General features: G+C 36.4%; 2 protein-coding genes across 2 annotated transcripts; one reads left to right on the top strand and one right to left on the bottom strand.

Annotated features, from left to right (window-relative positions):
• The first annotated feature begins 1,292 nt into the window (after positions 1-1,292).
• LOC136807785 (microtubule-associated protein futsch-like) lies at positions 1,293-20,281 on the top strand. Its single transcript, XM_067064409.1, has 6 exons — positions 1,293-1,381; positions 2,643-4,536; positions 5,406-9,083; positions 12,569-14,184; positions 15,462-17,815; positions 18,942-20,281. The coding sequence occupies exons 2-6, from the start codon at positions 2,710-2,712 to the stop codon at positions 20,189-20,191; spliced, it is 10,725 nt and encodes a 3,574-aa protein (XP_066920510.1). The 5' UTR covers positions 1,293-1,381; positions 2,643-2,709; the 3' UTR covers positions 20,192-20,281.
• Positions 20,282-23,068: 2,787 nt separating this feature from the next.
• Positions 23,069-24,750, bottom strand: LOC136807765 (protein arginine N-methyltransferase 3-like). Its single transcript, XM_067064383.1, is given in 3 exon segments — positions 23,069-23,439; positions 23,442-23,695; positions 23,698-24,750. Coding segments are annotated over 3 exon segments (1,506 nt in total). The 5' UTR covers positions 24,722-24,750; the 3' UTR covers positions 23,069-23,211.
• Between the last annotated feature and the right edge of the window lie 2,360 nt (positions 24,751-27,110).

The following is a 27,110-nucleotide window of genomic DNA, read 5'->3' as shown; positions in this document are numbered from 1 at the left end:
TCAACACCTATGTGCGAAGATTATATTTTTATTGATGTTGAAATGACATATTTTTGTACGAATTTAAATGAATGAAAAAAGGTTGACATGCTTTGAGCCTTATCACTATGAAGGATCAATTTTTTTCGGTTGTATGATTTTTATCTAAATTGGTGTATTTTGATTGTGTTTGATTGCATTTTTCAAAGATTTCCTGTATGTAGACTACGGGCTACTAAATTCAGATAAGAAATGGCGCAGCGGCTAACCAGGGAAATAGATAAGAATGAGATAAGTTTTTGTGACCTTCGTTGGGCCTTTCTATTTAATATCTATACAGGAGGGTAGATAAACCTTTTCAGGCCGAAAAAACCCTTGAAATCGTGCGGATATGAAAAGGTGCCAAAATTTGCACAAAAAAACAGGGTGTCAATCTTTTACCCGTTGGAGATTTCAAAATTTTAACCCCCTGAAAATCTAAATTAGGTCCCTGGATATTTCAAGTATATTCTTCCACCCCTTGGAATAAAAGCGAGCTTATAACCCCCCCCCTCCATAGACAAAGAAAATACAGGTGCTCGGTCATCCAGCTCCTTTGAAATAATCAAGTCAAATCAAACTCTCTGGAAAAATGGAAAACAACTTCTGGAATTTTTTTCTTTTGGGACCCCCTGGAAACGTTCGCCCATCCCCAGGTTCGGGTATACAAATAAAATAGCCCATCATTCCTAGCAAAATACTTTTGAAGAAAATTGCACATTATACATATCCTTTTTTTCTAATTTGCTAGGGAGGGCTTTGTTTATACTTATAAAAAACGTGTACCTTCAACGAGACCCCTCTCCTCTAGACTCGACATGAAAGACAATCTGTCTAACCACGTATTTTAAGACATGTTAGTTTTCAAAACCCTCTTTCGTTCATTGAACACAGAATATCTTTCAAAAAGAAGTGACAATATGTAAAAATGTCATATAAGGGGTTACAAGACAACACAGTTTTGAAACATTATTAAAGAAACTGGTGTCATATTATGTCATATAGTACTAAATTTCTGTTTTTTCTATAATGTTTTCAGGCATCACTAAACCAACAAGATGCTTTCAAACATCACGATCACCAACAAGCAGTGTGAATCTTCTCTTCTAATTCCAAATCAATCAAACAGCAACTACAAACCAAATTCAAAATGGCAGGCGATCAACTACTAGACGAAATCTGGTATGATGCTGACACAGTATTTTATATGGTAGTCGCCATGTTAACTTTCACATCCATCATCGGGACATTGTTGTATTATAAGGACCGGTTGATAGCAAGACCACAGAATGAAGAAGAGGAAGAAGAGGAAGTCAAAGAGACATTGGAGGTGACACCACAATGGCGTGATCCTGTACTCCAGGTAAACAGATCATTTTATCTGTTGTTCATTTCATTTTGACGAAAAGATAGTAACAAAGGCTAATAAAAGTCAACGCTACTTAGCCTGCACTAGACGTCACGGCTTTTTTTCTACACAGTAAAAGAATGAAACAAATGAAAATCCTGTTTTTGGCGAGGTGCTCACTAAACGCTGCTACAATTGAAAAAATAGGCTAATATTCTTTTTGGCAACTCGTTGTCACTTCTGCCGAGGCTAGATATTGAAAGATTTCGGTTGACTTTATCAAGAGAAGGTTCTCGGTTCTGGGACTTAAAAGCATCAAAGGAATGGGCCGTGTTTAACGGTTGAATACATATCATACCACGCATGTGCAATGACTTTAAAGATTTGAAGTAATTTCTCCTACTATGTATGCATTTCAAGGAAGGATTTGATAAGTTTTTTTTGTATACACTTAGTTTCTTCACAATCTCGAAACAACCATTGACAACAAACTGTTTTAACCAATTTTAACTTCGACAGAAACCAATTTGCAAGGACAAACACTCAAAACTAAACGAGCGTTTCTTGAATTAAAAAATCTCAAAACTTGCTAGAAAAACAGCCTTTAGGTGGAAGCTAGTGTAAAAATTTCTCTAACCGCATCATCCAGCAATTTCCCAGCAACTTAGAGTATGATCTTGCAAGTAATTTTGCTTTTCAAATAATTCAGTGGCACAAAACGTAAATCCAACGTCAATATGACGTTTTCATAATAATTGAAACAACATCCTGTACCAGTGAATTTGCAGCAAAAAACCTCAGGACCATAGATTCAGTTGGAAATACACTGCAGCCTAACGGATGGCTTAACGGTTTCGTTTGACTTTGGAATTTTCATCTCTCTCAGGGGGTCTTTACATTGTAACATAACTGCTCAACAGGGTCCGGAAAGTATTAATTTCCAGTAGAGTTAGATTAAAGAAATCAAGCGATCGGAATTCAGGACTCACATAAAACACATAAAAATCGCCTCAGTTTCTGATATAAAAGCAAAAGTCACTCAAAAAAAGTATCAAACGATCGATACAGTTTACTGCAGATGTTCTAAAGTCAGAAAGTATATTTACTCATCATGAAAGCCAAGATCTGGATAGCGCAATACATCATTTAGAAGCGAGAATCTTAGTCAGTTAAATTAGCGATAGTGTAAAAGGGGCCATACACGCACCATGACAAGGCCCCTAGCAAACATACACACTCTCTAAAATATTCTCTTTTCTTCTTCTTTTATTAACAGATGTCATCCGAATCATCAAGTTCATCATCTGAAAGTGAAGAGGATATTTCAACGGAAACCATCACTGATGCAGTCCTCTCTTCAACATCGAACTGTCAAACGTTCACATTCACCAACTCTGATTGGTGAAATCGGAGCACTCGACCAGATATATGAAGATGGATCCTCGGATCAGACGAAAGAAACGAATACAAGAGATCCTTTACTAACATCAGATATGACTGACCCGAATTCAAAATTTACCGCAGCTGCAGAAAACCAATCTTCGAGATTCGCAGCAGAGCAAACACACGTTCCAGCGGGTTCAACAAAGCTGTATTGTCCTCCGACACCTGACACCGTCCGAAGAAGAAACTTAGAAATAGTCGTCGAAACAGATGAGTTAGAAATTGAAGAAATCAAACCCACCAAAGACCATTCAATCGTAATTCAAAATAAACTAAATACTGAATATGATAATGAATCGGAAGAAAATATTGTTGTAGAAACGTGTCAAAAGGATAAAGAAAAAACTGATAATGAGTTGATAAGGGAAATACCAAAGGAGCAATCTATTAAACCTGAGCAACATAAAAATGAGAGTTGCTCAGAGGAATATTCTCAAACTGAAGTTACGAAAGAAGGAAATTCTCATGAGAACATAATCGACATTCCTGACGAAGCAACAAACGAAATTTTCGATGAAAACGAAATCAAACCAGTAATCGATCAAACACAAGAATTTTGTCCAGTTACGTTGCCAGCGACCGAAGAGAAGCCTTCGAAGTCTCTTGAGGAACAAGACATTATTTTAAAGGAATTATCCAAAGAAAAGTCATCTGTTGTACCTTCTGAGGATACATCCAACTCGATAACAGAGGAGGAATCACAGAGAAATGTACAACCAGTTTTATTTACAGAGAGTGAAATTTATCCAATAGATACACAAAAACAAGAGGCCGTCCCTTCGTTGTTCGAGGAAGATCTAGTAGTAGCTAATCCACTGACGATTGATAAACGAGACGTTTCTACACCAATTGAGAAAGAAATCACTAAGGAACAATCCGTTCATTTAGACATTGAACCAGGAGTAGTAGTAGAAGAGGACTCTTCGATTACACCTCTAAAAGAACACCAGCTCATTCTACCAACTCCAGTGGTGGAACAGGAAGAGAAAACATTCGACATAGCTACTGAAGTAATCATCCCAATTTACGTTGAAGAACAGAAAGCTAGCCCAGAACCACCGAACGATCACACAGAAGTAACTACCGAGCAGGTACTCCAAGGCTTGGATGACGCAGTAGTAAGAGACAGTCCCATATTTACAGAGGGCGATAGCTTGGTCGAGCCTCCCGGAGACGATGCACGTGAAATAGACGAAGAGCAATATCCAGAAACTGCTGCTCAACTTAGCGACATCGCTACCTCTGAAGACTCTGAGGAGACACCAAAGACTTTCAAAGATAGCCGGGAAACGCGAAACCGTGAAGAAGAGCTAACGATTCGCGTCGTTGAAATCGATCAACTACAAAGTGAGGCTTCCATTGAATGGGTGGAGAATCAAGACTTATCTGTCGAACAACCGGAAGAGCATCAGAGTGTGAATAAACAGGCTAATGAACAGATAGAACAGTTCCCAATTAATGAAGAGAGTATACATCAATTAGCTCCTGAATGTGAGACGAACACACCTACGTCATGTATTGTGGAGAATATAAAGGGACATACAGCAGAGTTAATTATCAATACAAGTATAGAAGGTATTGATGAATCAACAGATCCTATTATAGCATCGCCTAACCAAAAGGATATTGATTATCTTGGTTCCAATCAAAAGGAAAAGCTTGTTATTGACAGTGCAAAAGTTGTTAACAATCAATCTATTACTGCTGTTGCTCCTCAACTTAAAGAGGTTTGTTAGTGTTTTTTGTTGATGCTGTCTATTTCTTTAAACATAATTTTTTTTTCATGTACTGTAGGCTGCTATTCATGTTTCTAGGTGTCATTTAGATAAAGGCAATCTATGATTTGACTGGGGTATTACTACTTTCATTTGATGACCTTCATTCGTTCAACAGGTTTAGTAGCAATCAGGTAGAAAGACTTTTTCGATGATTGAAGTTATCGTAAATTCGCTTATTCAGCAAAATTCTACTTCTGCTTCAAGAAGTCAGAGTTGAAAATTACAAGAATCGCAATAGTCTGATTTCATCCATTTCCAGGGAATTTGTTTGCAATTTTATCGCTTGTGTTTGATTACTCTCTAGTATTATGAAGGTTCCCGGGGGGGGCACTGGGTTTGCGGACTGACGGTATGTGCGGGCCAAAAATTGGCTTTTAAAATTGCACCCTTACAGTGCAGCAAAAATCAGTGAAAATCATACCCTTAGAGTGCATTTTCCCCAAAATTTTCGATCCTTTTCGTGCAAAAGATGGTCAAAATTCTAGCATTTTTGGTCAAAATATCTAGATTTTTCAAAAATTTTCTGAAATTTCTACCCTTACAGTGCATCCCTAGTTTTTCCGACCCTTACAGCGCATTTTAAACATATTGGAAAAGGTACCCTTAGGACCCGCACATACCCGTCGGTCTTTTTGCCCAGCTGCCCCCCCCCCCCGGGTGAAGGTTATAAAATGAATGAAGGTCAAAATTTGAATGAAAGAACCAGTTGGAATAACATAATAGGGTGTACATTTGGGAAACAAATAAGTAATCTCAACAACGGAAATCTTATGACAGTGTTATTTAAAGTTTACATGTCAAATTTTTCGCTTTTTTAGGAACAAGCGTCACTTGATTGTGAACAAGGACAAGAAATTGATAACAACATTACTACAAACGAGGAAAAGAGTTTAACTGAAGCAGTTCAAGAAGATATCTGCTCACCTATCGAAATATACGTTACAGAGTGCGAACCAGAAACAACAGCCACTGACAATACCGAGGAAAAACCTGTTCAAATTACCATAACGGAAGAGCTGTTTTCACCTATCGAGATACATGTAACTGAATGCCAGCCGGAAACGCCAGTAGAAGATTTATCATCTGGAGAAGCGGATCAAGATATAGCGCCTGAAGAAGCTTTATCTGAAGATATCTTTGAACCTGGTAAAGATCAAGAGGAAATACTACCGTCCATTTATACCCAACCAACAGACTACCAATCTGAAGACGAAGATCTGATCTCACCAATCGATAAACTTCCAGTCATACGCGAAAACGAAGAATCTGACTTCATTGAAGGGATCAATCAACAAGAACCAATTTCTCTTATTGAAGGTTTACCAGTCGAAAAGGAGCCTTTTGATCAACCAAAAGACACGGAAAAACATATACCTACTCAAGACCTAATTGTCGAAGACCAATCAAATCACGGAGAATCGATATCACCAACCTATAGCCAGTCAGCCGAAAGTAACCCAGACAAAAGTGACAATACAGAGCACACTCCCAAAGACCACAATCAAGAGGATCCAATTATACCAGTTGAGGCGCTATCGACCGAATGTTGTCCTGAACAGAGGATCGAAAAGGATAAAGAGCAAGACGAAACGATGGGAAATCTGTTGACCAAAATTTTTGAGACGGACAAACTTTATGACGTTCCATTAGATAGGGTCGAACAATTAGGTGGACAAATCATTATTTCAGAACACGGTGATTACGCGATTATCAATTTCGAAGGTAAAACCAAGGAATATAAAATCGATAAAGTCAAACTACGTAACCAAAACAGTAAAGTCCTTAATAAGAAATTAAGAGATAGTCGAGACTTAAATGAACTTTTCCAACAATTAGAGTCACTGGATTGCGTCGACGAGAATAAAGATCAGCCCTTGTTGGCAAGCTTGACCACGGACAATAGTGACAAGGGAAATGTCTACGATTTGGACTCACTTTCTAAACTAAAAACGTTAAACGATCATGAGGATGACGCAGTGTTAGAAAGAGACCAAGATAGTTCCCCAAAACAACACGAACATGTTTTAAATGAAAATAATGAGTTAATAGTAAATGAAAGTGGTTGTTTAACACTGTTGTCAACGAACGTTCCGAATGATTCATTACTTGATGAAGAAAAGAGCTCCTCTTCCAATAACAGTTATAAAGCGGTCAACCAGAATGAAATTGACTTGGTGGTTTTTAAGAAGGATTGCTGTATAGAAAGAGAAATTGAGAAAACGTGTACGGGAGTTGATAATGAACAAAAACAACTTTTGAGTAATGTTATTGAACGTGATTCAAACGTAGAGAAGAGTTTGAGCCAAGGACAAGTGATAGCCACAGAGGAAACGAATAAATCGGACGAAAACCAACTTCAAGAGCAAGGAGAGAAAGAGCCTATTTCTATATCAGAAAACGATCGTTCGATTCCAATCGCTCTTCAAAGTGAACTAAACCAAGAAGTAAATATAGAATCCGTTACTTATTGTCAACCGGTTATTTCTACGGTAGACGAAAACAGTTCGGGAGGAGAAATAGAGGAGAAAGAATCAAAACAGCGACCACAGGGTGATCTTATAGATAGGCCTGATGCGTTTATACAAAAAGTGACTGATAATACCAATTATCCTTCAGGCCATAAGAATGTCAACAATTTAACTGCATCGAATAAAAAGAATGATAGTATAATTGTTGATGACGAACTGCGTTTTAAAGAGACTCGTTCAAATACAACGGATGTTGTAGTACAAAGCCACCAAGGAGTAAATCAATATCAAGATTTTGATGATTATAGTTGTAGTAGTCAACTACTACAAACTAAAGATCAACAGCTTAATCGAATTTGTGAAAAGATAAACAAGTCGACGACCAACGAACAGGATTTATTCATATCAGCTAAAAATGAAATTACTCTAATACAAAAATCGCTTGATGAGAAAGACGCTAACTACGATGAATTTGTGATTTTTCAACAGCGTTCAAAATCACTTACAGACCTTACAAAGACTGATCTTTTAAAGAGAGATGAGATCACGGATTTGAGACGTACACAAAGTATGGATTATCTACACAGACGAAGTAAGCCAAAGATTATATTATCAGCCAAAATGCCTCACCATCATTCCACGTCCAAGATCAAGGAAACCAACCTGGACGATTTGATGCAGATGCTACAGAATAAACCGACCAGCCCAGCAGCTGGTACATCAACATATGATTTCATTCTTCAATTAAATGACGAAAATAACAATAATAATGAATCATTAACGATCAGCCAACATGGAGAAAAAGAACCTGAATTCTCACCATCTCTAGAATCATCTTATTCAGAAACTGAAATAGATCCTTATTCGTCTGAGAGTGAGGATGATGATTTTAAGACTCCAATTACACCACATGAAAAACTTTCGGATAACTTTAAGGATTGTTTACACTCGGACAGTATACAAACTTTGAAAATTGACGAGAGGACGGCTGACGAAAAAGCGTCGAATGTAAATGTAGATACAACCCTAGACTTATCTTCCACTGTGAAAGACGATCATAAAAGTCCCACAGTGAATAATGAGGAGCTGATACCGAATTTTGTAGTGGAACACGTCGATAACATCATATCCAGAGCTCAAGAAATCGTTTACACAGAGCAAACTGTCCCCGACTACGACACAGACCAAAGCTTGAAAACTGAAAGCCAAGATGACCAAAAGACCATGAGACATCCAATAAATCGCAAAGAAATCGATTCAAGTGAACCTCTTGAACTCCACCCGAAAGAACACCAATATGAAACTGTAGACAAAGCTGAGCCGATCGATTCTTTGGATAATATCGCGCAACAAGACATAGACACACCTGCAAATAGCGATGAAGAAGACACCGTGGAGATCACAACAAATGCATCAGCACATGTAGAACATTTCGTCAACGATATCCTTCAGAAAGCAACTGACATTTTGAGGACTGAACAACAACAAGTGCAACAAGAGGAGATAATTTGTCCGATAGATACGATAGAGGTTGAGAGTTTTCCCGGACAACCTTTGGACGAGAATGTTTTACAACATTTAACAGCTTTAGTACCGGAAGGTGTTCAAATCGGAGATGGATTTTCGTTCTCAGATTCTGATTCGATTTCTGAAAGTTCTTTGGTGGACGAGCCACTTGATGAGCAAGAACAGCTTGATGGTGACTTATTACATCACTTAGAATCGTTATTACCAGATGGTGTTCATTTATCGAGCGCTGAAGAGTCGGATCAAGAGAGTTCTGAGCAAGAAGAGGATGTAGAAGATGAGAAAGTAGACCACCAGGAGAAGTCAATTGAAATCGACATTTCTTTCGTACGAACATATGTTCACAACATTCTTCAAAATGCTATCAAGATACTCGAACAAGAACAACTATCTACAAATCAAATCGGAGACGAGCAGACATCTACCAATCAAATACAACTTAAGGAGGAAATAGCCAATCAGAATGAAGAGGCACTACAGAATAATTTTGAGACTTTATCGGTAAGTGAAGATTTTTCAAAATCCTTAACATTTTTTGCTTCTAGCGATGCCGGTCATTCCTATATTCACCTGTATATTCAACCTTTTCTTCAAATACGAAGCATTCATTCGGCATTAAGATCTCAGACTTGGTGGAGAGCTCGAGACTTGGACTTTTGTACTTCATCTTTTTTTGTGATACTTCGTAACTTTATTATTGTAGACTTTTATGAAACATTTCCATATGGTTTGATATTTGAATTTCATGTACGATTAAGAGAGTCATGTCGTATGTGTTACTTAAGATTAGCGGTTTATAGAAGCTCATTTCACATTTGTATTGGGTTAGAAAAGGATGTGGTCGTGCCTAATCTGATAACAATATCAAATCACTAGGCTCTACTCTTTCCAAAATATTGAATAGAAGTTAGACAACGAAACGTAAAAGTAGAGCGACAGACTTTATATTAAAAGTAATGCACTGCTAGATCATTGACTTTGTCCAGCTGAGATGCCGATGCCTAAATAGAGTTTTTCCTTTAATGGTATTTTGAGAGAGTACTCCCACTGGAAGCATGCCAAAAGATTCTCACAGTGCATAAAAACAAACTCAATTACTCGACATAATGTTATGAAAGTACAAATCTTGTTGATTGTAGCATTTCATCTCAGTATGGTCCTTGCAGAGAGATAATAAGCTTTCGGTTTCTCCGATGCTTCCTTAAGCGGTAAGGAAACATAGCAAATAGATATTGACATGGAGAAACGTAATGTGCTAAGCCTCTTAAAAATCAACAATCTGATGCCTGCAAAATGTATCGAAAAGTGTGTTTGACAGCAGAACGGATGAAGTTGATTAAGAACAGGATGTGAGGATAAGCTCCCTTTAGTTATTATTAGATTGATGTGTCATTTTACCGCATCTCGTGCTAAAAATAACATTAATGTCTTAAAACAAGACTTTTAATGTGTGCCTTCCAATGAATTTTATAAAATAAGAATGTGAAAAAAAAACCTAGCGAGTGATGAGAAAATGAGGACTTACTTCCCTCACATACAAGTTACTACTTGAACTAATCTAATACACGTTTCTAAATAAGAACCAGTAGATTTTGGAGACTTAGCCCTAAATTTCAAATTCAAATTCAGTCTCAAAATTATAAAATTAAGTTAAGTTAAGGATTAAAAATAACGGAGTGAAACTCGATGGGGATAGATATTCCCATTCTTTTATGGCTGAGGATTTCAATTATTTTGTCTTTAAGTCAGAAAACTGAGTGGGGATGAGAAAATATCATAATATTTTATTGTGGGTATTGGTTTATTTGATTATTTTCAGTGGGGATAAAAATTGGAGTATATCTTTCCACCATTTTGGCCAATTTTTCCAGTGGGAAGGGTTCCCAGTGGGTCTGTGAGAAGGGGATGTAAGGCGGTAAATCTACATTTTTCAGCAATCTTAGCCTTACAGTAGATTGAAAAAAAAGGAATTGCAGAAAAAAGGATTTTTCTACAGTTGCAGCAAATTACTCACAACACAACAAAAAAGTCTATGAGATGGAATATTTAACTTCAGGAGATGACATCTCAAATAACATGTGCATATAGAAATTGGTAAAAATGGAGCCTCAGGTAATAATTCAACAAATATGGTATTGCATACATGTTAAAGTGAAATTCTCTGTTTACTAAACTCACAAAATGACAAACCGATACGTAATACCAAAACAAATAGTGAAAGCAAAAAAGCAGCTTACGATAATCGCATTGCCAATGTTCTGTCATTTGAGCCAACTATTTGCAAGTATTAGCAGTGCAACCTACAATACATACATAATACAATAGTACTTTTTTTTCAGCTACGTTTAAACTACAACGTATACTCCATGTTTAAATCATATGCATCGAGTCGACTACTTTTTGCTAAAAATAGCCTACATGTGCCAGAAATGAAATCACAATTTTCTGGTTCAAAAAGCATAAATTTGGGCTAGTACTTATCTTTCAAAGACTGTCCATCCCACTTTATAATTCTATATTGTCTTTATGAACTCTTCAATGGAACAATCAATTGAATATTATGAACAAAAAAATGATCCAGAATCTTGAATAGAAACATTCAAAGTCGAAATAAATGAAGATGAAACAGCAATTCAAAAAATCTTGAATGTGTTAAAACACGTTTTTTGAAAATTCATAAGGAACAAAATATGTATCCTCGCAAATATTTATTTTCAATTATTGCAATATATACCTTTTGCGATACTTTTGATTTACATACGCATCAATAATGAAATCCTCATGAATTTGCAAGCATCAGCTTGTCTCTCGGGTTTGATAAACTTTATTGGAAATGGAAAGAACATTATTTTATACTGATTTGAGAAATCTTTAAACTTGGATTTTGATTTTGAAAAGAAAGTTTGCCAACTATTATCCACAGGTAATTTCTTGGACAGTAAAAGTTAAAAGTATTGGAGCCTGTAGCATAACTTTTATCGCCGTTGACAAATCAAAAGGGCCAATCACAAAATTAGTTTTTCGGTCCAGCTTGTCTAGCCTTAAGTTTGAGATTGACCCATTTTGCATAGTGAGGAGGGTTCCATCTACATTCTTAGTTTTCTCAGGCAATAATTTTGAGATTGGACCTTTTGATTTGTCAACGGCGATATGTTAGCTACAAAATCTAAGAGCAATCAGAATTATTTCAACTTTAGAAAAGGATTATATTATTCTTGTTGTGTTATCAAATCGTACTATTGTCATAAGCACCATTAGGTAACGATTTGAGCTTGGCTTTGAGTCATAAAATACAAAAAATGGGTTCCAACTTTAAGATCTTTGAGTCATAATGTCGCGATAATACCTTTTTGGAAGTTTAACAAATTGGCCATAACAATATTTGACTAAGAAATAGGTAATATTTGATCTCACCAAGGAGATCCAAGATTATGATTGATTGATTAACGCGTTTAAAAAATAAAATTTTCATTTGGCATAACTCACACAAAAACAAAACAGATTTTAATGTTAAGCTTTGAAGCTGACCATAAAATAAGGATCATGGGTGCAAATTTGACTAAACTCAAAAACACTTTCTTCGATGAGGTGAACGTTTCACTAAAACATTTTGAATTTAATTTTTAACAGATTATTCTTTATTATAATGTATATTGTTGAGACGTTATTAGGTTGGATTACCGTGGACTAGTTAACTTGAATTTTGGTTTTAACTCTTCGTTAAGCCAATATCCTATCTGTTTAGTAAATTTTCTAAGGAAAACATCTTTGACTTTGTTGTCCATATTCCACAATGAAAACGTGTCCATGTATACATGAGAAAGGTTTGCTTTGGATGAAGCAACAACTTCTAAAGTAATTCTATTAGAGCAGAATTTAGATGGGATGGTCATCTACGGAAAAATGCAGGTAGACATTGTAAGTAAAAACATTTAAATTTTCATTCTATAAATATATGACATGTCTCTAATTTTTACTTTTCTCAGGTACCATCTGAAGTGGCGAAAGAAGAAACAAACCAGCCAGAAAATGTCGAAGAGATGAGCAAGCAACAACAACAAGTGGAGGAGCACACAATGAAACAAGATCCTAGTCTATTCGCTGTTCTTTCTGATGTCTGTGATGCTTATGCACCCAAAACTCAAGACCCTAACAAGACTGAAAACCTACAAAGTGTTGTGGGTTCTTTGGCTGACTTTGAAGTCAATGCAGCTAAAGATGATGTCAGTTGCATGGCAATGATCGATACAATAACCAATGAGAAGCCACCAATTTCGAAGGAAACCCAATTAGAAAGTAGTAATCCGATGAAGAGCCAATCAGCGAACAGCTCTCCATTCAAGAGCCAATCATCAACCAGTAGATCTCTTCAAGACGCATTAAGCATCCACGATGAAACGTTCGATGGACATTTAAAAGATGCTATCTTGGTTAAACATAAGAGTAGTGACTCTATTGACACGTTAGATATGTCACTCAGTTCAATCTCTGATAGTGAAATTCCTGATACACCCGAACTAACGCATGTCTCAAGGGACCAAACACACGACGATGAAAGTTCGTTTGATTCAAGTGAATGCCAGCTTCATATTACGTCTGAAAGTTTAAGTAATGACAATTCAGAAATAACAGACGTTTCACGTATGGATGCCACGTTGGACGAGACTTTGGACCTTTCCAAGGATGAAGGCTTCCTCTCGTCTACACCTCGAAAAGGAGTTCCACCAGTTGCCAAAGAACGAACAGTTTTTGAAGAGATTGTTGAAACTCGTACGGAGATTGTGGTTGAGTCGACCTATGAAGTTGAAAATGATCCTCAGATTTCAGATGTCGAGGATTGTGGAGATAATAAGAACGATCAAGATAAGGGAGATAATATTCCACTGATTGTGGTTGAAGATCTAGTTGATTCAACTGTTGATACGTTACAACAGCAAGAGAATACCGAGAATGAGGTATCAGAAATCCAACCTAAGGGAGATAATATCCCTAAAATCGTTGAGGAGTTAGTTGACTCAACAATCGAATCTGAGTGTAACGAAGCACCGAGAATATTGGACGAGAGTACGTTATCTTTGGCTGAAGGAGACATCATGGACACGACCATTGATCTAAAGGAAGCTGTTATCGGTGAACAGACAGAACCATTGAACGTTGCCAAAAAATTGTTGCTAGATGAAGAGTCACCAGTTAATAAACGAAAGGGGAAAGTAAAGAGAAACGACTCCTGGAGATTCTCTAGTGACTATAGATTGAGCTCAAGTTCACAAAGTTTAATAGACAGCATTGAGTGTGACATGGAGGATGAATTCTTGGATGGTTTAGATCCCGAGGAAGATAAAATCCATCAAGATGTCCAAGAAATGTTGGATGTCCGTGGATCCCTTCGTTCTGTTGATGATGTAGATAAAGCACCAAAGAAGCTGACGACTCTGAGATCAAAAGATGACGGAGATAACAAAGTGTCACCTAGGAGGTTAAAGAAAGGTGATAAAGGTCGAGAATGGAAATCAAAGTCCTTACATAGTATCTTCAGCACTGATCAAATGGAAACAGATATTGATAATATCAATGAACAAGAACTCGTAAGCATCATGAAAAGGTTAGTGAATTCTTACATTTTTCTAGTGGATATCAGATTGGAATAAAAAGCTTGCTTCTTGTGTTGTTTTTATATACCTTAAGTGGATAAATTTTGGCGAGGATTAAATTTGGCGAATTTGGCGAATTGTGCCAAAATTCGCCAAATTAAATCCTCGCTAAAATTTCCAAATTCGGCAATTCGCCAAATTAAATCCCCGCTAAATTCAACAAAAAGAGAATTATGTGAAAAATGAAAGAGAATTATGTGAAAAATGACAACTTTTTAGTATATTTTTGAGTAATTTTCACCCATTTCAGTGTGACAAAATTTCCAATTCACCAAATTAAATCCCCGCCAAATTTTACGAAATTGATCTATCACCAAATTAAATCCACGCCAAAATTTATCCACTTAAGGTAATATTAAGAAAACAAAGAAAACCTTAATCAAAGACTATTTTTATAAAATCCTTATTTCAGTACTGAGCCTAGTCTGTACTCTGGCCAGACAAACCTTTACAAAACGTAAGGCATTATCTCTTAGGCGAAAAGCTGTTGAGTTAATGTAGTCAACTTGAAAGTTGTTATGTCGATTTTAAAGATGTTTATTTTCCGTTAGTGGGAGGTTCAGTCTGAATTTCGTGCATAGAAAACCCTGGAAATTTACTAAAAAAATTAAAAATAATTTTCTATAGAAAAGTCTGCTCTGATTGAGAAAAAGAAAATTTGTCTTCCTCAAGAAATTAGAATGTGTCTGGGAAGGGGGTCATCTCACGAAATAAACATTGGGTTTAAATTATTGATTGAGTCTCACTTGGAGAGAAACGCGACAAATTATCTTTGCGCTGTATGTTTGTAAGTAGAAAATGAAAATGTAGAGAAAATGAAAAATATAGAAGAAATTATGAAAGAAGAGGAACGAATGATGATAAGAAGAACCTTGAAAATATTTTGCTAACAAAAATTGAAGAAAAATTTGTTCTATCTTTGGAGAGAAAAAATAAGACCCCACTTTTCGATGCTCACTTTTCGATGCTCAGTTTTTCGAGTTTAGCTGAGAGTTCTACTAAATATTTAGCTGAAGAAAATTGAAAAACAATGCTGCTGCTTTTACGGTAATATAAATATTTTCGACGATTCCTTTGAGATTGAATAAAATTTCGACACGCGACAGACTTCTATCCCAGTACTTTTACCCTAAAATATAGAAAGATAAAATCCTCTATCATTTGTCTTCTGTCTACAAATCATAAATTGTCGATAATTTTATTTGCTCAAACCGTTTTGTCTTCACAGCCCGAAGTTGAAAGAGAAACACCAAGGAGTGTTCGTGACGGACGTAGACAAAGCCTTCAAATCGTCTCCCTCTACGCCAACCAACGAAACCAAGAAACCAAAGAAGTACGTGGTCGTATCACGAAGATCAAACATTCGAAAGTACAGCGCTGACATTCCTACCACGGACGACGGTTTATCAACGGGTCTCGAAACACGGTCCAAATCATTGGACACAAAACGTGCTCCGGCCGTTCGGTCTCTGATACCGAAAACAAAGAAACACGAGAAGAAAGCGAATAATTTGCATCAGGAAACAGATATTGATTTAGAGGACGAAGCTTTTGAGACAGAGCCTTCAACCACTTCTACAGCGACTGCGATTGATGTTCCACCTCTTACAGTCAAGGCCACAGCGGGCGTCCCTGCTGATTTTCCTGCCACGAAAGACGTAGAAACGAAACAGGATGCAGAAGTCGAACTACCTTCTTCCACGACAGTTGAAGCAGTTATTGAAACGGTGGTCAAGCAAGTTACGGAGTCTCAAAAAGAAATAAAACCTGTTGACGACACTACAGTGAGAGCTATTGATGAAGCTGATGTTAGCAAAATAGTGTCTAATGAACCGGCGACCGAAGGAAATACACCAACATCAGACACGAAAGTGGATAATATTGTAGAGTTGTTAAATGAAGCAAACAAAGGGTTAAACGACCAAGATTCATTATTAACACAAAGTGACAATAAGAGATTTGTAATCACAGAGGAAATCATAAAGACAGACGTTGAGCAGGAAGTTGAAAAAAGCCCTGAGATGTTATTGAACGGTATGAGAGTTCACGCTGATGAGCCTGCTGCTCAGGAGTATGTGCAAACAGACTTACATATCTTACATATCGATCAAAGTGACGAGAGAATGAAACCAAAAGAGGTGATTGTAAATGTTCCTACCGGTCACATCAAAGCCACCATACAAGGCAGAGCAGTCGAGAAAAACAGACGAAATCGCGACTCCTGGGACATTCTAGCCGATGAGCCGAAATTGACTGAAAAGTCACCAACAGACAATAAATTGGTAATCGAGAAAGGCTTGTTTAAGCGAGAATCACACGTTAACGGTAATGTTATCGAACAGAAACATCTTTCGTGGAACATTCTTGATCTAAAGGAACAAGATGAGAAACTTTTAGATGATTTCTTTAAGAATGGTTATATGAACGAACCAGTCAATAAGCGAAACTCGAACGATATTGGTTTCTTATTTGAGAAATACCAACGTGAGCGAGAAGCTTTGAAGAAACTACAAGAGAAAGAAACCAAACGATATTCGGTAGGAAGTATGAGTGACTTCAGTGAAATTTCATCTGTCTCTGATGACGAAGCACCGGAAGAAAGCCGGAAACAGGGATGGTCCGATATTGAAGATCCGGAAATCTCCCTCAATAAAGCCATTTCCGAAGGCATGGATTCAGACTTATTCAAACCGATTCAGAGAAGTGGGAATCATGTTGACCCGTCTACACCAAAGGCCGAGACAGCTCCTTCTTCTGCTTTTTCACCGGTACTGAGACGAAACGAGAACAAAGCAACTAAGCCGTTCTCTCCTTCCAAACAGCCTTTGTCTCCTTCGAAAGGGAAAACAGAGGAGACCAAAATCAAACCACTACCAGAGCCGGTCAAACCAGATTTTGTTCCAGAAGTATCGACTTTCAGTGAGGAGGACTTGGGAAGTATGGTAATGGCACAAGCGGTATCAGCGGTCCGGAAACGCAGAGGAGGTCGGGGTCGAGGTCGTAGAAACGTCAATGCAGAGCAACAGTTAGCATCTCAACCAGCATCAACCCCAGAAACAAAGACTCCAGAGATAACTGCACCAGTCAACACCGTCCCACAATCACCACCCAAACCACCGAGGGGTATTCCTAAAAGGACAACAGCACCAGTATTCGAAGTCTCAGTCGAAACAACTCAAGTCGCTCCACTATCACAAGAAAATGTCCAAAAATTGAACGCATCTTTACCATTGGATCGAAAGCGAACAGACTCATCATCAAATTCAACTGAAGCGACAATCAAATCATCAATGCGTAAACCACTGCAAGAACCTCCAATCACATCACCACGATCCTCTTCAGCTCAACGTATGAGGGATCTCAACCAGAATTACCTCCCATCACCAAAGTCACCAAGACTGATACAAAAATCAGCCAGTATGAACTTCCAAGCGCCTACTTCTCCAAGATTACAGCCGAAAGCTTTGAATCTGAACCAAACGCAATCACCGAAATCTCCAAGGTGGGAACCAACATCTCCAAAATCACCAAGGATACAACCATCACCAAGATCAGCAAAGCATCTTACACCAAGGGAATCAGGTTTGAAATAATTATGTTAACTTTTTCTATCTACTGATTGAGAAATTCTTCACGTTTCGTTATAGTTCTTATGCGATGATAAGACATTAATAATGACCTAACATTTATGGTTGGGATTAGAATAGGCTGTATTATATGTTATATTACATGAAATTCTTTGGTCTTCATGTACAGAAAAAGATTAAGTTTTGGCACAAAGTACTTAGTACTACGGTTAAGCTTTCTCATCCCCAGCTAAACTTTTCTATTACCACTTAACAACGGAAACAGACTGTAACTATCGGTATGTGAAAAAGTAACTTCGGTTTGTTAGATCAACGGATTAGAATAGGTGGATTAACTTCTCTCGTTGCTCCCAAGAGAGATCCATTGTCTTCTCATTGTTACAAGAAAAATCTGTAAATGACTCTGCGCACTCCTCGTTTAGTTTTTTCATTGTTTTTATAAGAACAATTTTCCAATTTATACAGTTTCGAAAACGAATTTGTCCTATGATTCGATCAATTTTGATGATTATATTTTAAATATTTTAAATCCTGCACTTAAGTTTTAGCATCAACAAACGCTAGACCAGTTTTAATGTAAATTTTTAATCTTTTGTCAATGGCAATCTTCAGATAAGTGAAAATTAACGTATGGTCTATAACTAAGAAACTATCGATGGGTCACGAATGGGTTGCATACTGGTGGAAGAAGACTGTATTTAGAATTAGGAAAATAAATTTCAAATTATTTGGCTAATTTCTGCATTGGATAGAAAGGGCTAAAAAAGTGCATTTTCTTATTTAAAATGTACCACGTGATACGTAATGACCAATGAAAATGTTGAAAGTAATGATTTTTTACAACTTTTTTACAACTTATCAAGTTTTAATTGCTAGCAAACTCGTAAAAAAGTTTGATAACCTAACGAGGAGTGTTTTCTATGAGTTCTTAATCCACCTATTCTAATCCGTTGGTTAGATCGTTTCAAGGCCGTAACCTTTTGACCGCGCAGTCGTACGCAACAGAAAGATTTTTGCCGGTACACCCGAAAAAAAAACGGAATGATTCTGGAAATGCGCCAGGAATGTTTCCTACGGTACTGTTTGTAATGCTGTTTTAATTATAACTTTTTTGTTTTTAGGTAACAAAAAGTTACGACCTGACTTCGCTAATGGCAACAATAATAACAACACGAGGAGTTACGACTACATTAATTCAATGCCTGACATTTTTCATAAAAGTAAACTAGCTTCTGGTGACATCGAATACTGCGAAGAAGATTACAACAGTGAAGCCAGCCTAATGTCTGATATCGGAATCGATTCAACCTTTGAAGGATCTATAGTAGATGATCAGATGCTACTCTATCCTTCGCTTCACACTAACGCAAATGATATCAGGAGCAAGGCTATGATAAATGAGTTTACCGACTCGAGCGGTGATGAGAGCTTTACTACAGAACAGACTGACCGTTTCCGACAGCAAATACCAACAAGTGCTACGGAACGAACCGTATATTGCGGTTATACCGGATGTTCACATAAACAAGTCATGGTCGGAAATGAGAAATCGAAGTTCATTTCATGCAATTCGTGTTTTACTTGCTACTGCAGTAAGACCTGCAAACGCATGCATTGGTTGGATCACCGTAAGAGTTGCTTCTTCGGACGAATCAATGTTTACATTAAAACCATCGTTCGAAAATGTGAAAAAGAAAACAAATTTAACTCGTTCCTGAAAACGTTCGCATTGAAAAACTACCGCGCAATCGGTCGTGGATGTGTTGTTTTGACATTCAACTCGCCAAGTGAAGCAAAGGAAATGACGTCACAGAAAGCCGAACGACTTGCTCACCAACCTACGTATTCCACCATCGATAACGTCATCAAGAAAAACAAACAAAGCAAACATTCCAAAGTGTTATGTCAGAGTCTTTTAGACTATGACCCAGAACAAGAATTTGTTGTCAATATATCCATCCGGATAGGCAAAACGCGGACAAGCAACTCAAAGAAACGGACAAGTAATGTAGTGCGATGCGCCCGCATATCTAGTATTGAGATACCGGATTTATTTGATAAAGCGTTATCCTCGTATTATATTCGAACTTTTTGTTTACCAAGAGTTGCTGTCAATGATTATATGAATGATGTAGAAGTGCGACGTTATTATTGTAAAGAACTTTCCTTCAGTTTAAAACGCTGTGGTGTACGTCTTAAACTCGATTACCCAGAAGCGTATGAAAAGTTGTCTCGATATGTTGAAGACGAGAGACCATTTTTACCGATTGTTTTGTACGGACAGAAATCGGGTAAAAATTACAAATGTATTTTACACCAAGGAAAATATAATCATTCTGAGGAAGCCAGAGGCGAAGGTGTTTTAGTTTAATTTTTTGTTTTCAAATTTATTTTTTCTTTTGAATTTTTCGTGAATTTATTTTATATAGATATGTAAAAAGAAAAATTGGTATAACTACTTTACTTTTCAAATTTTGCTGGTTTTTAGCAATATTTGGTAATTAGGTGGAAAATGTATTTCGATCTTGTTTCACTTAAATCGAAAGAAAGTCCTTGATGAAGGTTCAGAGTCGTTCAAAAATGAAAATTTTGCTGACGAGCTTTATCCACACGGGTAGCATGAAAGTTTCATTTTTTGAAACTTTTTTCAGAAATTTGATATTACAAAATTTTTCTATAAGAAATTTGGAGGTGATTTTATCTTATAATCATCGTTATTTTTTTGTCGAAATCTAAATACCGCCAAAATCTTAGTTATTATAAAAAGAATAATCAATTTAGAAAATATTTATAAACCAAATTGTTTTTGCAATAATTTGTACATAAGTTAATAAAAACAATAATCTTTGTATATCATTGAAACAAAATAAACTAATAGTGTATTATCAAGAAGAAAGTCGAATCCCCATACCAAATTTCCGTATTCTCCATGCCGAATTTGCCCCTCCCCTTTGCTTTAACCCTTTAAGTGCCACGGCCCTTTTTTTAGTTTTTTTAAGAAAAATATCTTTTTTCTACACCCTTTTTCTAAGTTTCTTTAAAAAAATCTCCGGATCTAGAAGGAGTTTGAAGCTCGTTCATAGTTCTTTGGGTAGCTTTGAGTCTCTTCTTTCTTTTAGGCTCATTCGGCGCCGCCCGATTCAGAAAGGGCGGGGATTGCGGCGGGTAAGGGGGGGGGGGGTAGGTTAGGGGAATTAAAGCAGTCAGCCCAGCTGCACGAACCAGGTTCTTGGATCACTCGGTGACCAATTCCTATGAGTTAGACCAAAAATGACAATTTCTAACTCAAACTGTATGTCTGATATACCCGACATTGGCACTTAAAGGGTTAAGATACAAGACATCAACCTCTGAAACTATATGCAGCCTTTCTAATTCAGATTTATTTGCGTCGGCAAAAGATTCTGGATTCTATAGTGTACAGTAAGCACTTTTAAGTCGGCAATAGCCAAATTTATGTCGGCATATGCGTCGGCAATAGCCGAATGCCGACGCGAATTCGAATGGCTGGGTATGCTACGGCGGTGTTGTGGATTTAACGGACAGAACATTAACGAAAGAGTAAGCATAACACTTAAAACTATCTATAGGCTTACGAAACCCAATTGTTTAAAGAAAAGTTTATATCGCTAAAAATTTGTTTACTTTTAAAATCAACCGATCGTGACTACATCAAAATTTCATCACAATAACTTATAATCTTAATACCTCTTCAAGGGGAATGTCAGTCAGTCTGTACTTGCTGCTCTATAATAATTAGTGAAATATATGATAATCGCAAAAAAAATTCGAAAGCTATATTCACGAAACTTAATTCTCGCGAAATGCAAAAAATTTCGTAAAATTGCTAATTCAATATTAAACCATATTAACCCTTCCCGCATTTCAACGGATCTAAAAAACCCTATTGGCCTAAAATCGGCCATTGTGCTGTTAGTTTTACAGATTGGTCAGTATTCTACCAAAAGCGCTCACTTTCGGCATAACCTCTGGTCTGGTTTCTGAAATTTCAACAGCAAGTTTATATTGCCAACACAGGAAAATTTGGGCTAGTCTGTAAAGAACACGTGTTGGACAGGTGACAAAAACTGCCATATAATGAGTTACAATGAGCAAAGAATGCGCACGTGAAAAAAAGTTAGAGGGGGTCCTTTTTGGTGGTCTCAAATTTAATGACATCATCATTATTAAAAAATGTTCAGTCAAGGGGAGAACTGTAGCAAGCCACATGCTAAATGGACCTACCTAACAATGAGAATCAGATAAAAATATTTGAGAAAATGTCCAAAAACCGGTTTTTCCGGCATATTTCCGGCATTTTCGGCCGGAAAAAAATGTTTTTCGAAAATCGGGTTCCGTCACATTTTAGGTATTGTCATTTTGCATCAGTGTGCAAAATTTCATAAAAAAATATAAAGTACAGCTCGAGAAATTCAAGAAATACTGTCTTTCCGTCGAAAATAGGTTGTTCCGGCGATTTTTAAATAGTTCTGGCTTCAAAAATTAATTTTATTGAAAATTGAAACATGCTTGATGGTGGGCATTGCTATTAATAATGTTTTTGAATGAAAAAACAACCAATTATAAGGAAAAAGTCTAATGAAAATCCATTTTTGGCCGGAAAAAATTCTCTAAAAAATCGGATTTTACCATGTTTTGGGCATTGTTAATACGTATCTTTAAGCAAAAAATCAGAAAAAACTAATGATAAAATCTCGAGAAAATGTCAAAAAAACAGTTTAGAGTTTTAGTTTAAATCTTGTTTAGTCTACAATTTACCCTCGTTACAAAAGCACAACATAACATGAATCAAAAAAATGTTTCAGTCAATGCTTCTGACAAGAATAATGTAAGTGGGATAGATAAAGGAAGAAATTAATCTTACCACCAGTTTGAATCTTGTTTGTCCATGCTGCTTACATAAAGAACCATGCCATTTAGTAGATTTGTTGTATTTTGAATCTAAAAATCTGAAAAGAAAGTTTCCAAAAATATTTAAGTCAAAATATCAAAGAAATCCTTAAGAAGATCCTTTAACAGTAAATTTAAATTATAATTTGGGTCATCATGACGCCATAATCGCCAGATTCATACTCTCCATGAATTTCAAAAAGAAATAATGCAAGGCCAATCAGAGGTCTATTATGCAAAAGTCAAACCGAAGGGAGCTAATTTTATAGTGTAGGTTTGAAAATTATGTTAATATTAAATTGATTTTCATGGTGACAGAGCTTTAACAGACTTTCGATAGTTTTTTTTTCAATTTCTTTAGTAGGTAGGATTTTAACAAAAATAATTCCCTTCTAAAAGCTGTTTCAAAAGGTAAGGGTATATTTTAAATACAAAAGAATAATTTTATCTTTATGACAATTGTACTTATTATGAAGATTATCAAGCAATTACATAGTGTTGTCTCAATAAAATATCACTATCGCTATTTTTCTTGAAAAAGATAAGAGCAACGTCAAGTCCTCTTGTATCTTTCTTGTTTTTCTTACAAAAAATACGTCCTTTTAACTTTTCTCCTGATTCACACGGAATAGGTTCTTTCAGGAAGAAAACTGTCTGTTTCCAATGAGTGGGCGTATCATGAGGACCGGTACCAAACATGAACTGGAGTTCTCAAAAGAATTATCCCCAAAAAATATATCAAAATAACCAATTATAGATGATACAATTCCACTCTTGGTAATCTCAATTTCAAAAAATGCATCAAAGTCGAGGTCTTTGACTGAAATCTTCATTAAATCAAATTCCTTGATTACAGCTGGTTTCGATATAATTTTCTCTTTATTTACTATCTCCATCAAAGGCTCTTCAATAGAGCTTGTCATCATTGTAGACATTTTGAACCCATAGACATTCTGCCAAATTTAACTTTACTTTCATAATATTCATCATCAGCCATAGCTGACAACTGAATGTTGCATTTATCAGGGTAAATGCGTCCATTAGGATTCAATAAGTTGTCTCTGCAAAATAAAACTGTATCAAGCATACTTTCGAACAATAAAAAATAACCCATCCATTCAGAAATAATAACATCAACTTTAGAGGGCATATTTATATCCTCTGCTTTTCCTTTCATTATTGTTATTATATCATCTAATTTGTTTTCCCGGACAATGTCCATTGCTTGATGAGCTACATCAGAATTATCAATACCAATGACTTTCTTAGCACCACTTTTCGCAGCAAGCATTGATAAAATCGATGTACCACAGCCAACATCGAGCACTATTGCATCTTTAAAAACTTTGGGGTTCTTTACAATGAAATCACGGTAAGATTCAGTGCGTACTTTATCCTTCAACATTTCTTCATGGATTCCATGATGAGCATAAGATGCAAAGTATCCTTCATTGGTTTCATTGTAATGTGTCACCATTTCTTCTGCAGCACCCAACAACTGCTTCTTCAACTCTTTGCGACATTTCTCAAGATCCAAAATGGTTCTTTCTAAAGATTCTTCAGCCAGTTGAGCTCTTCTTTCAGTTACTGCTAATTTGTCTTCCAAATGAAAGCCATTTGTAGATATCTCTACATTGTTTTCATGTAATTCATCAACATCAAACTGAAGTAGTAAATCATCGACAACAACTGGCTGCAAATAACAATCTTTTTCAAATAAAGACGTGGAAACCATTTTCTTCACCTCTGATGGGTCAGGCTTCTCTTTTCGAACATAATTGATAAATTTAACATAATTGTAGAAATCAATTTTAAGTTTTCGGATAAAAGCTTTCAAATCAAAATCATATTTATCCTTCATATGACCAAAACAATCCTCAATAGATTGAAATTGAGCTTCTGAAAATAAACACAGTGCTTTGAGATGTTCACTATCTTTTTCTTCTTCCTCTACATCCGACCAGTCACTTTCATTTTCTGAGGAAGACATTTTTTTCTAAATGATAATGAAAAGTTAAATTAAAATGACAAGTCATTCAGCAATGTTTAAGCTGGTGATCAGTCTACTAAAACATAGTATACCGTAAGTTGGTCTAATATCGACATCCCTCGTCTAATTCCGACACCCTTCTTTAGAGACAGGAATAATATGAAAGCTTGAATCACTGATTAAAAAAGGATTATTCCTCTCTGACCACTAAAAGCAAAGAAAAACAGTTTCAACCTTTCTATCAATTTCAGCTGATAACAAGCAACATGCTGAATGGACCTACCTGATGATTAACATCAGATGAAAATAAGAAAAAAGTGACAATAATTGTACAAAAATTCAGAATGGAAAAATAAAGCTTGTGTGTTGAATATTGTAAAATGGTAAAAAGGAATTTCCCCAAATACGAAAATCACTTAAAAACCATTCAGGCCCAAAAAACCCTATTTTTAAGCAGTTTTTGGCCCAAATTTGCCCAAAAAAGTTTTTCTTAATAATCTGGCTCCGTCACATTTTGGGCATTGCCATTTTGCATATTTGTGCCAAAAATCAGAAAAAACTAATCAGCTGATCCTGAGAAAGCTTAATTTCCTTGCAAATGGTAAAAGGGAATTAATTTCCCCAAATACAAAAATCCATTATTTACGGCAAACAAACATTTTCCGGGAAAAATCACTTTAGCCATCTTTTATCAGGGTGTCTACAAATTTTTTTTCGGGATTTTTAAGGTTAAAAGATTTTTTTGGTCATTTTAAAGTGGGTTTTCAATGTTTTTTGGCAAAAACTTTGGCACTTAAGGTTTTTTTATACTTAGTTGACATGGCTCTTTACAGGAATTTTGGTTTTTCTTCAGAGTGGTAGGTGAAAGAAAAAAAGAGGACATCAAATAACATTTATTCGCTTTTGGTGCCGGGGGAATTACTTCTACAGTTAAAAATAGATGATATCTGCTTTCCAAATTTTCCCCGAATGATTACCCATGATGCATTGCGCAAAAAAATTCACGGAGAGTCGATACTGTGAATTTTTTTGCGCCATGCATCATGGGTAATCATTCGGAAAGCCGATATCGTCTATTCCTATCTCCCTCTCGAGAACAATACCACAAAAAGAAATACTCCAGCTCCCTGGTCTTCCAACTGTAGAAATAAAGAATTAGAAGAAAAACCAATTGTTTACAGTGACCAAGGAGGCGCACGATAGAAAATTTTGATTTTGACTCTTTCAAATGGCTAAAGATGCCTTGTTTTTGATTTTTTTTTACAAAAATCAATTGCCAAAAGAGTTGTTTTAAGGAATCCTTGAAATTTTATTGATAAATGGCCATTATTCCAAGATGCTCTGAAGCGATTTGAAAATTGGGGAACAGTCGATTTCTTACGGCTCATGCAAGCGGAAAATTAGTGATAAAAACTCAGCTAATGATAAAAGAATATGTTGCATTCGTTGCGACAGAATCGCAACAGAAACAGAGAAATATGGAATTCTCTAAATGTTATAAGGTTTAGCGCCGCAGGCAGTTTTTTACTTATTCTTACTTTTCGAATGACTGGGTAGTTAGTGCTTTGCAAGGTTTTTAAAGATTTTTCAAGGTTTTCAAGGTTTTCAAGGTCCTTTATTATCTTCTACTCTAGAGTCTTTGTAACTGTTTTCTAAGTATTTCTCTGAAATTTTCTTGTTCAGTGAAATAGGTCACCTAAACCGACTCGAACCACCAAATGCAAGCAACCTTGGTTTACAAACCCAATGCCTAACCAATTGCGCCAATGAGACACAGCAAAATGCATTTTCTTGAAGTGCCCCTTGTACCCCCCCCCCCCAAATCTGGATTTATTTATCAAAGATGTGTGTAGACCCCTATCTTCATTGCACTTAGCCTCCAGGAAAGATTGAACATTGCTGCAAAACACTACTTTGAGGCAAGAACCTAATCAATTACACTTTTGAAAACTTGATAATAATAAATTTGAAAATTATTTAATTCTACCGTCAACTGATCTAATTATCTGACAAAACATGGGACGGCAATTCGGCCACCATTTCACCAAACCTCCAAAGTCATTTGATTTGAGTTAATTAAGGGTGTATTAAGAAATACACGATTTCTTCCGCACCGAGTAGGCTCCTAAATCGAAATATTAAAAAAATCCATAGTGGAACACACACGACTGTCTGGTACGAAGCTGTACGAAGAAGACCTAATTAGTGGTGATACGATGGAGCGTTTGACGTCACTCCCGAGGCAAGTAACACACTCGTTATTTGTTAATCCCATCAGGCTATAGGAGGTTAGGCGGCGGGCGTTCTCTAATTCTCTAATCGGCGTCCAGTCATTTTGAATGAAAACAAAAAATTAAAAAGGGCACGCTATCAGTGAAAGTTATCGCAA

The sequence above is a fragment of the Clytia hemisphaerica genome, unplaced genomic scaffold, assembly GCF_902728285.1.
Source record: "Clytia hemisphaerica strain Z4C2 unplaced genomic scaffold, Clytia hemisphaerica genome assembly, whole genome shotgun sequence".
NCBI classification, from domain to species: Eukaryota; Metazoa; Cnidaria; class Hydrozoa; order Leptothecata; family Clytiidae; genus Clytia; species Clytia hemisphaerica.
The sequence above is the reverse complement of the archived record's forward strand: the minus strand, read 5'-3'. Positions and strand labels throughout refer to the sequence as shown.

Coding starts and splice junctions, on each gene's coding strand:
- LOC136807785 (XM_067064409.1), top strand. CDS start 2,710: ATGCAGTCCTCTCTTCAACATCGAACTGTCAAACGTTCACATTCACCA. Junction 14,185..15,461: donor CTCGTAAGCATCATGAAAAG/GTTAGTGAATTC, acceptor TTGTCTTCACAG/CCCGAAGTTGAAAGAGAAAC. Junction 17,816..18,941: donor TCTTACACCAAGGGAATCAG/GTTTGAAATAAT, acceptor TTTTGTTTTTAG/GTAACAAAAAGTTACGACCT.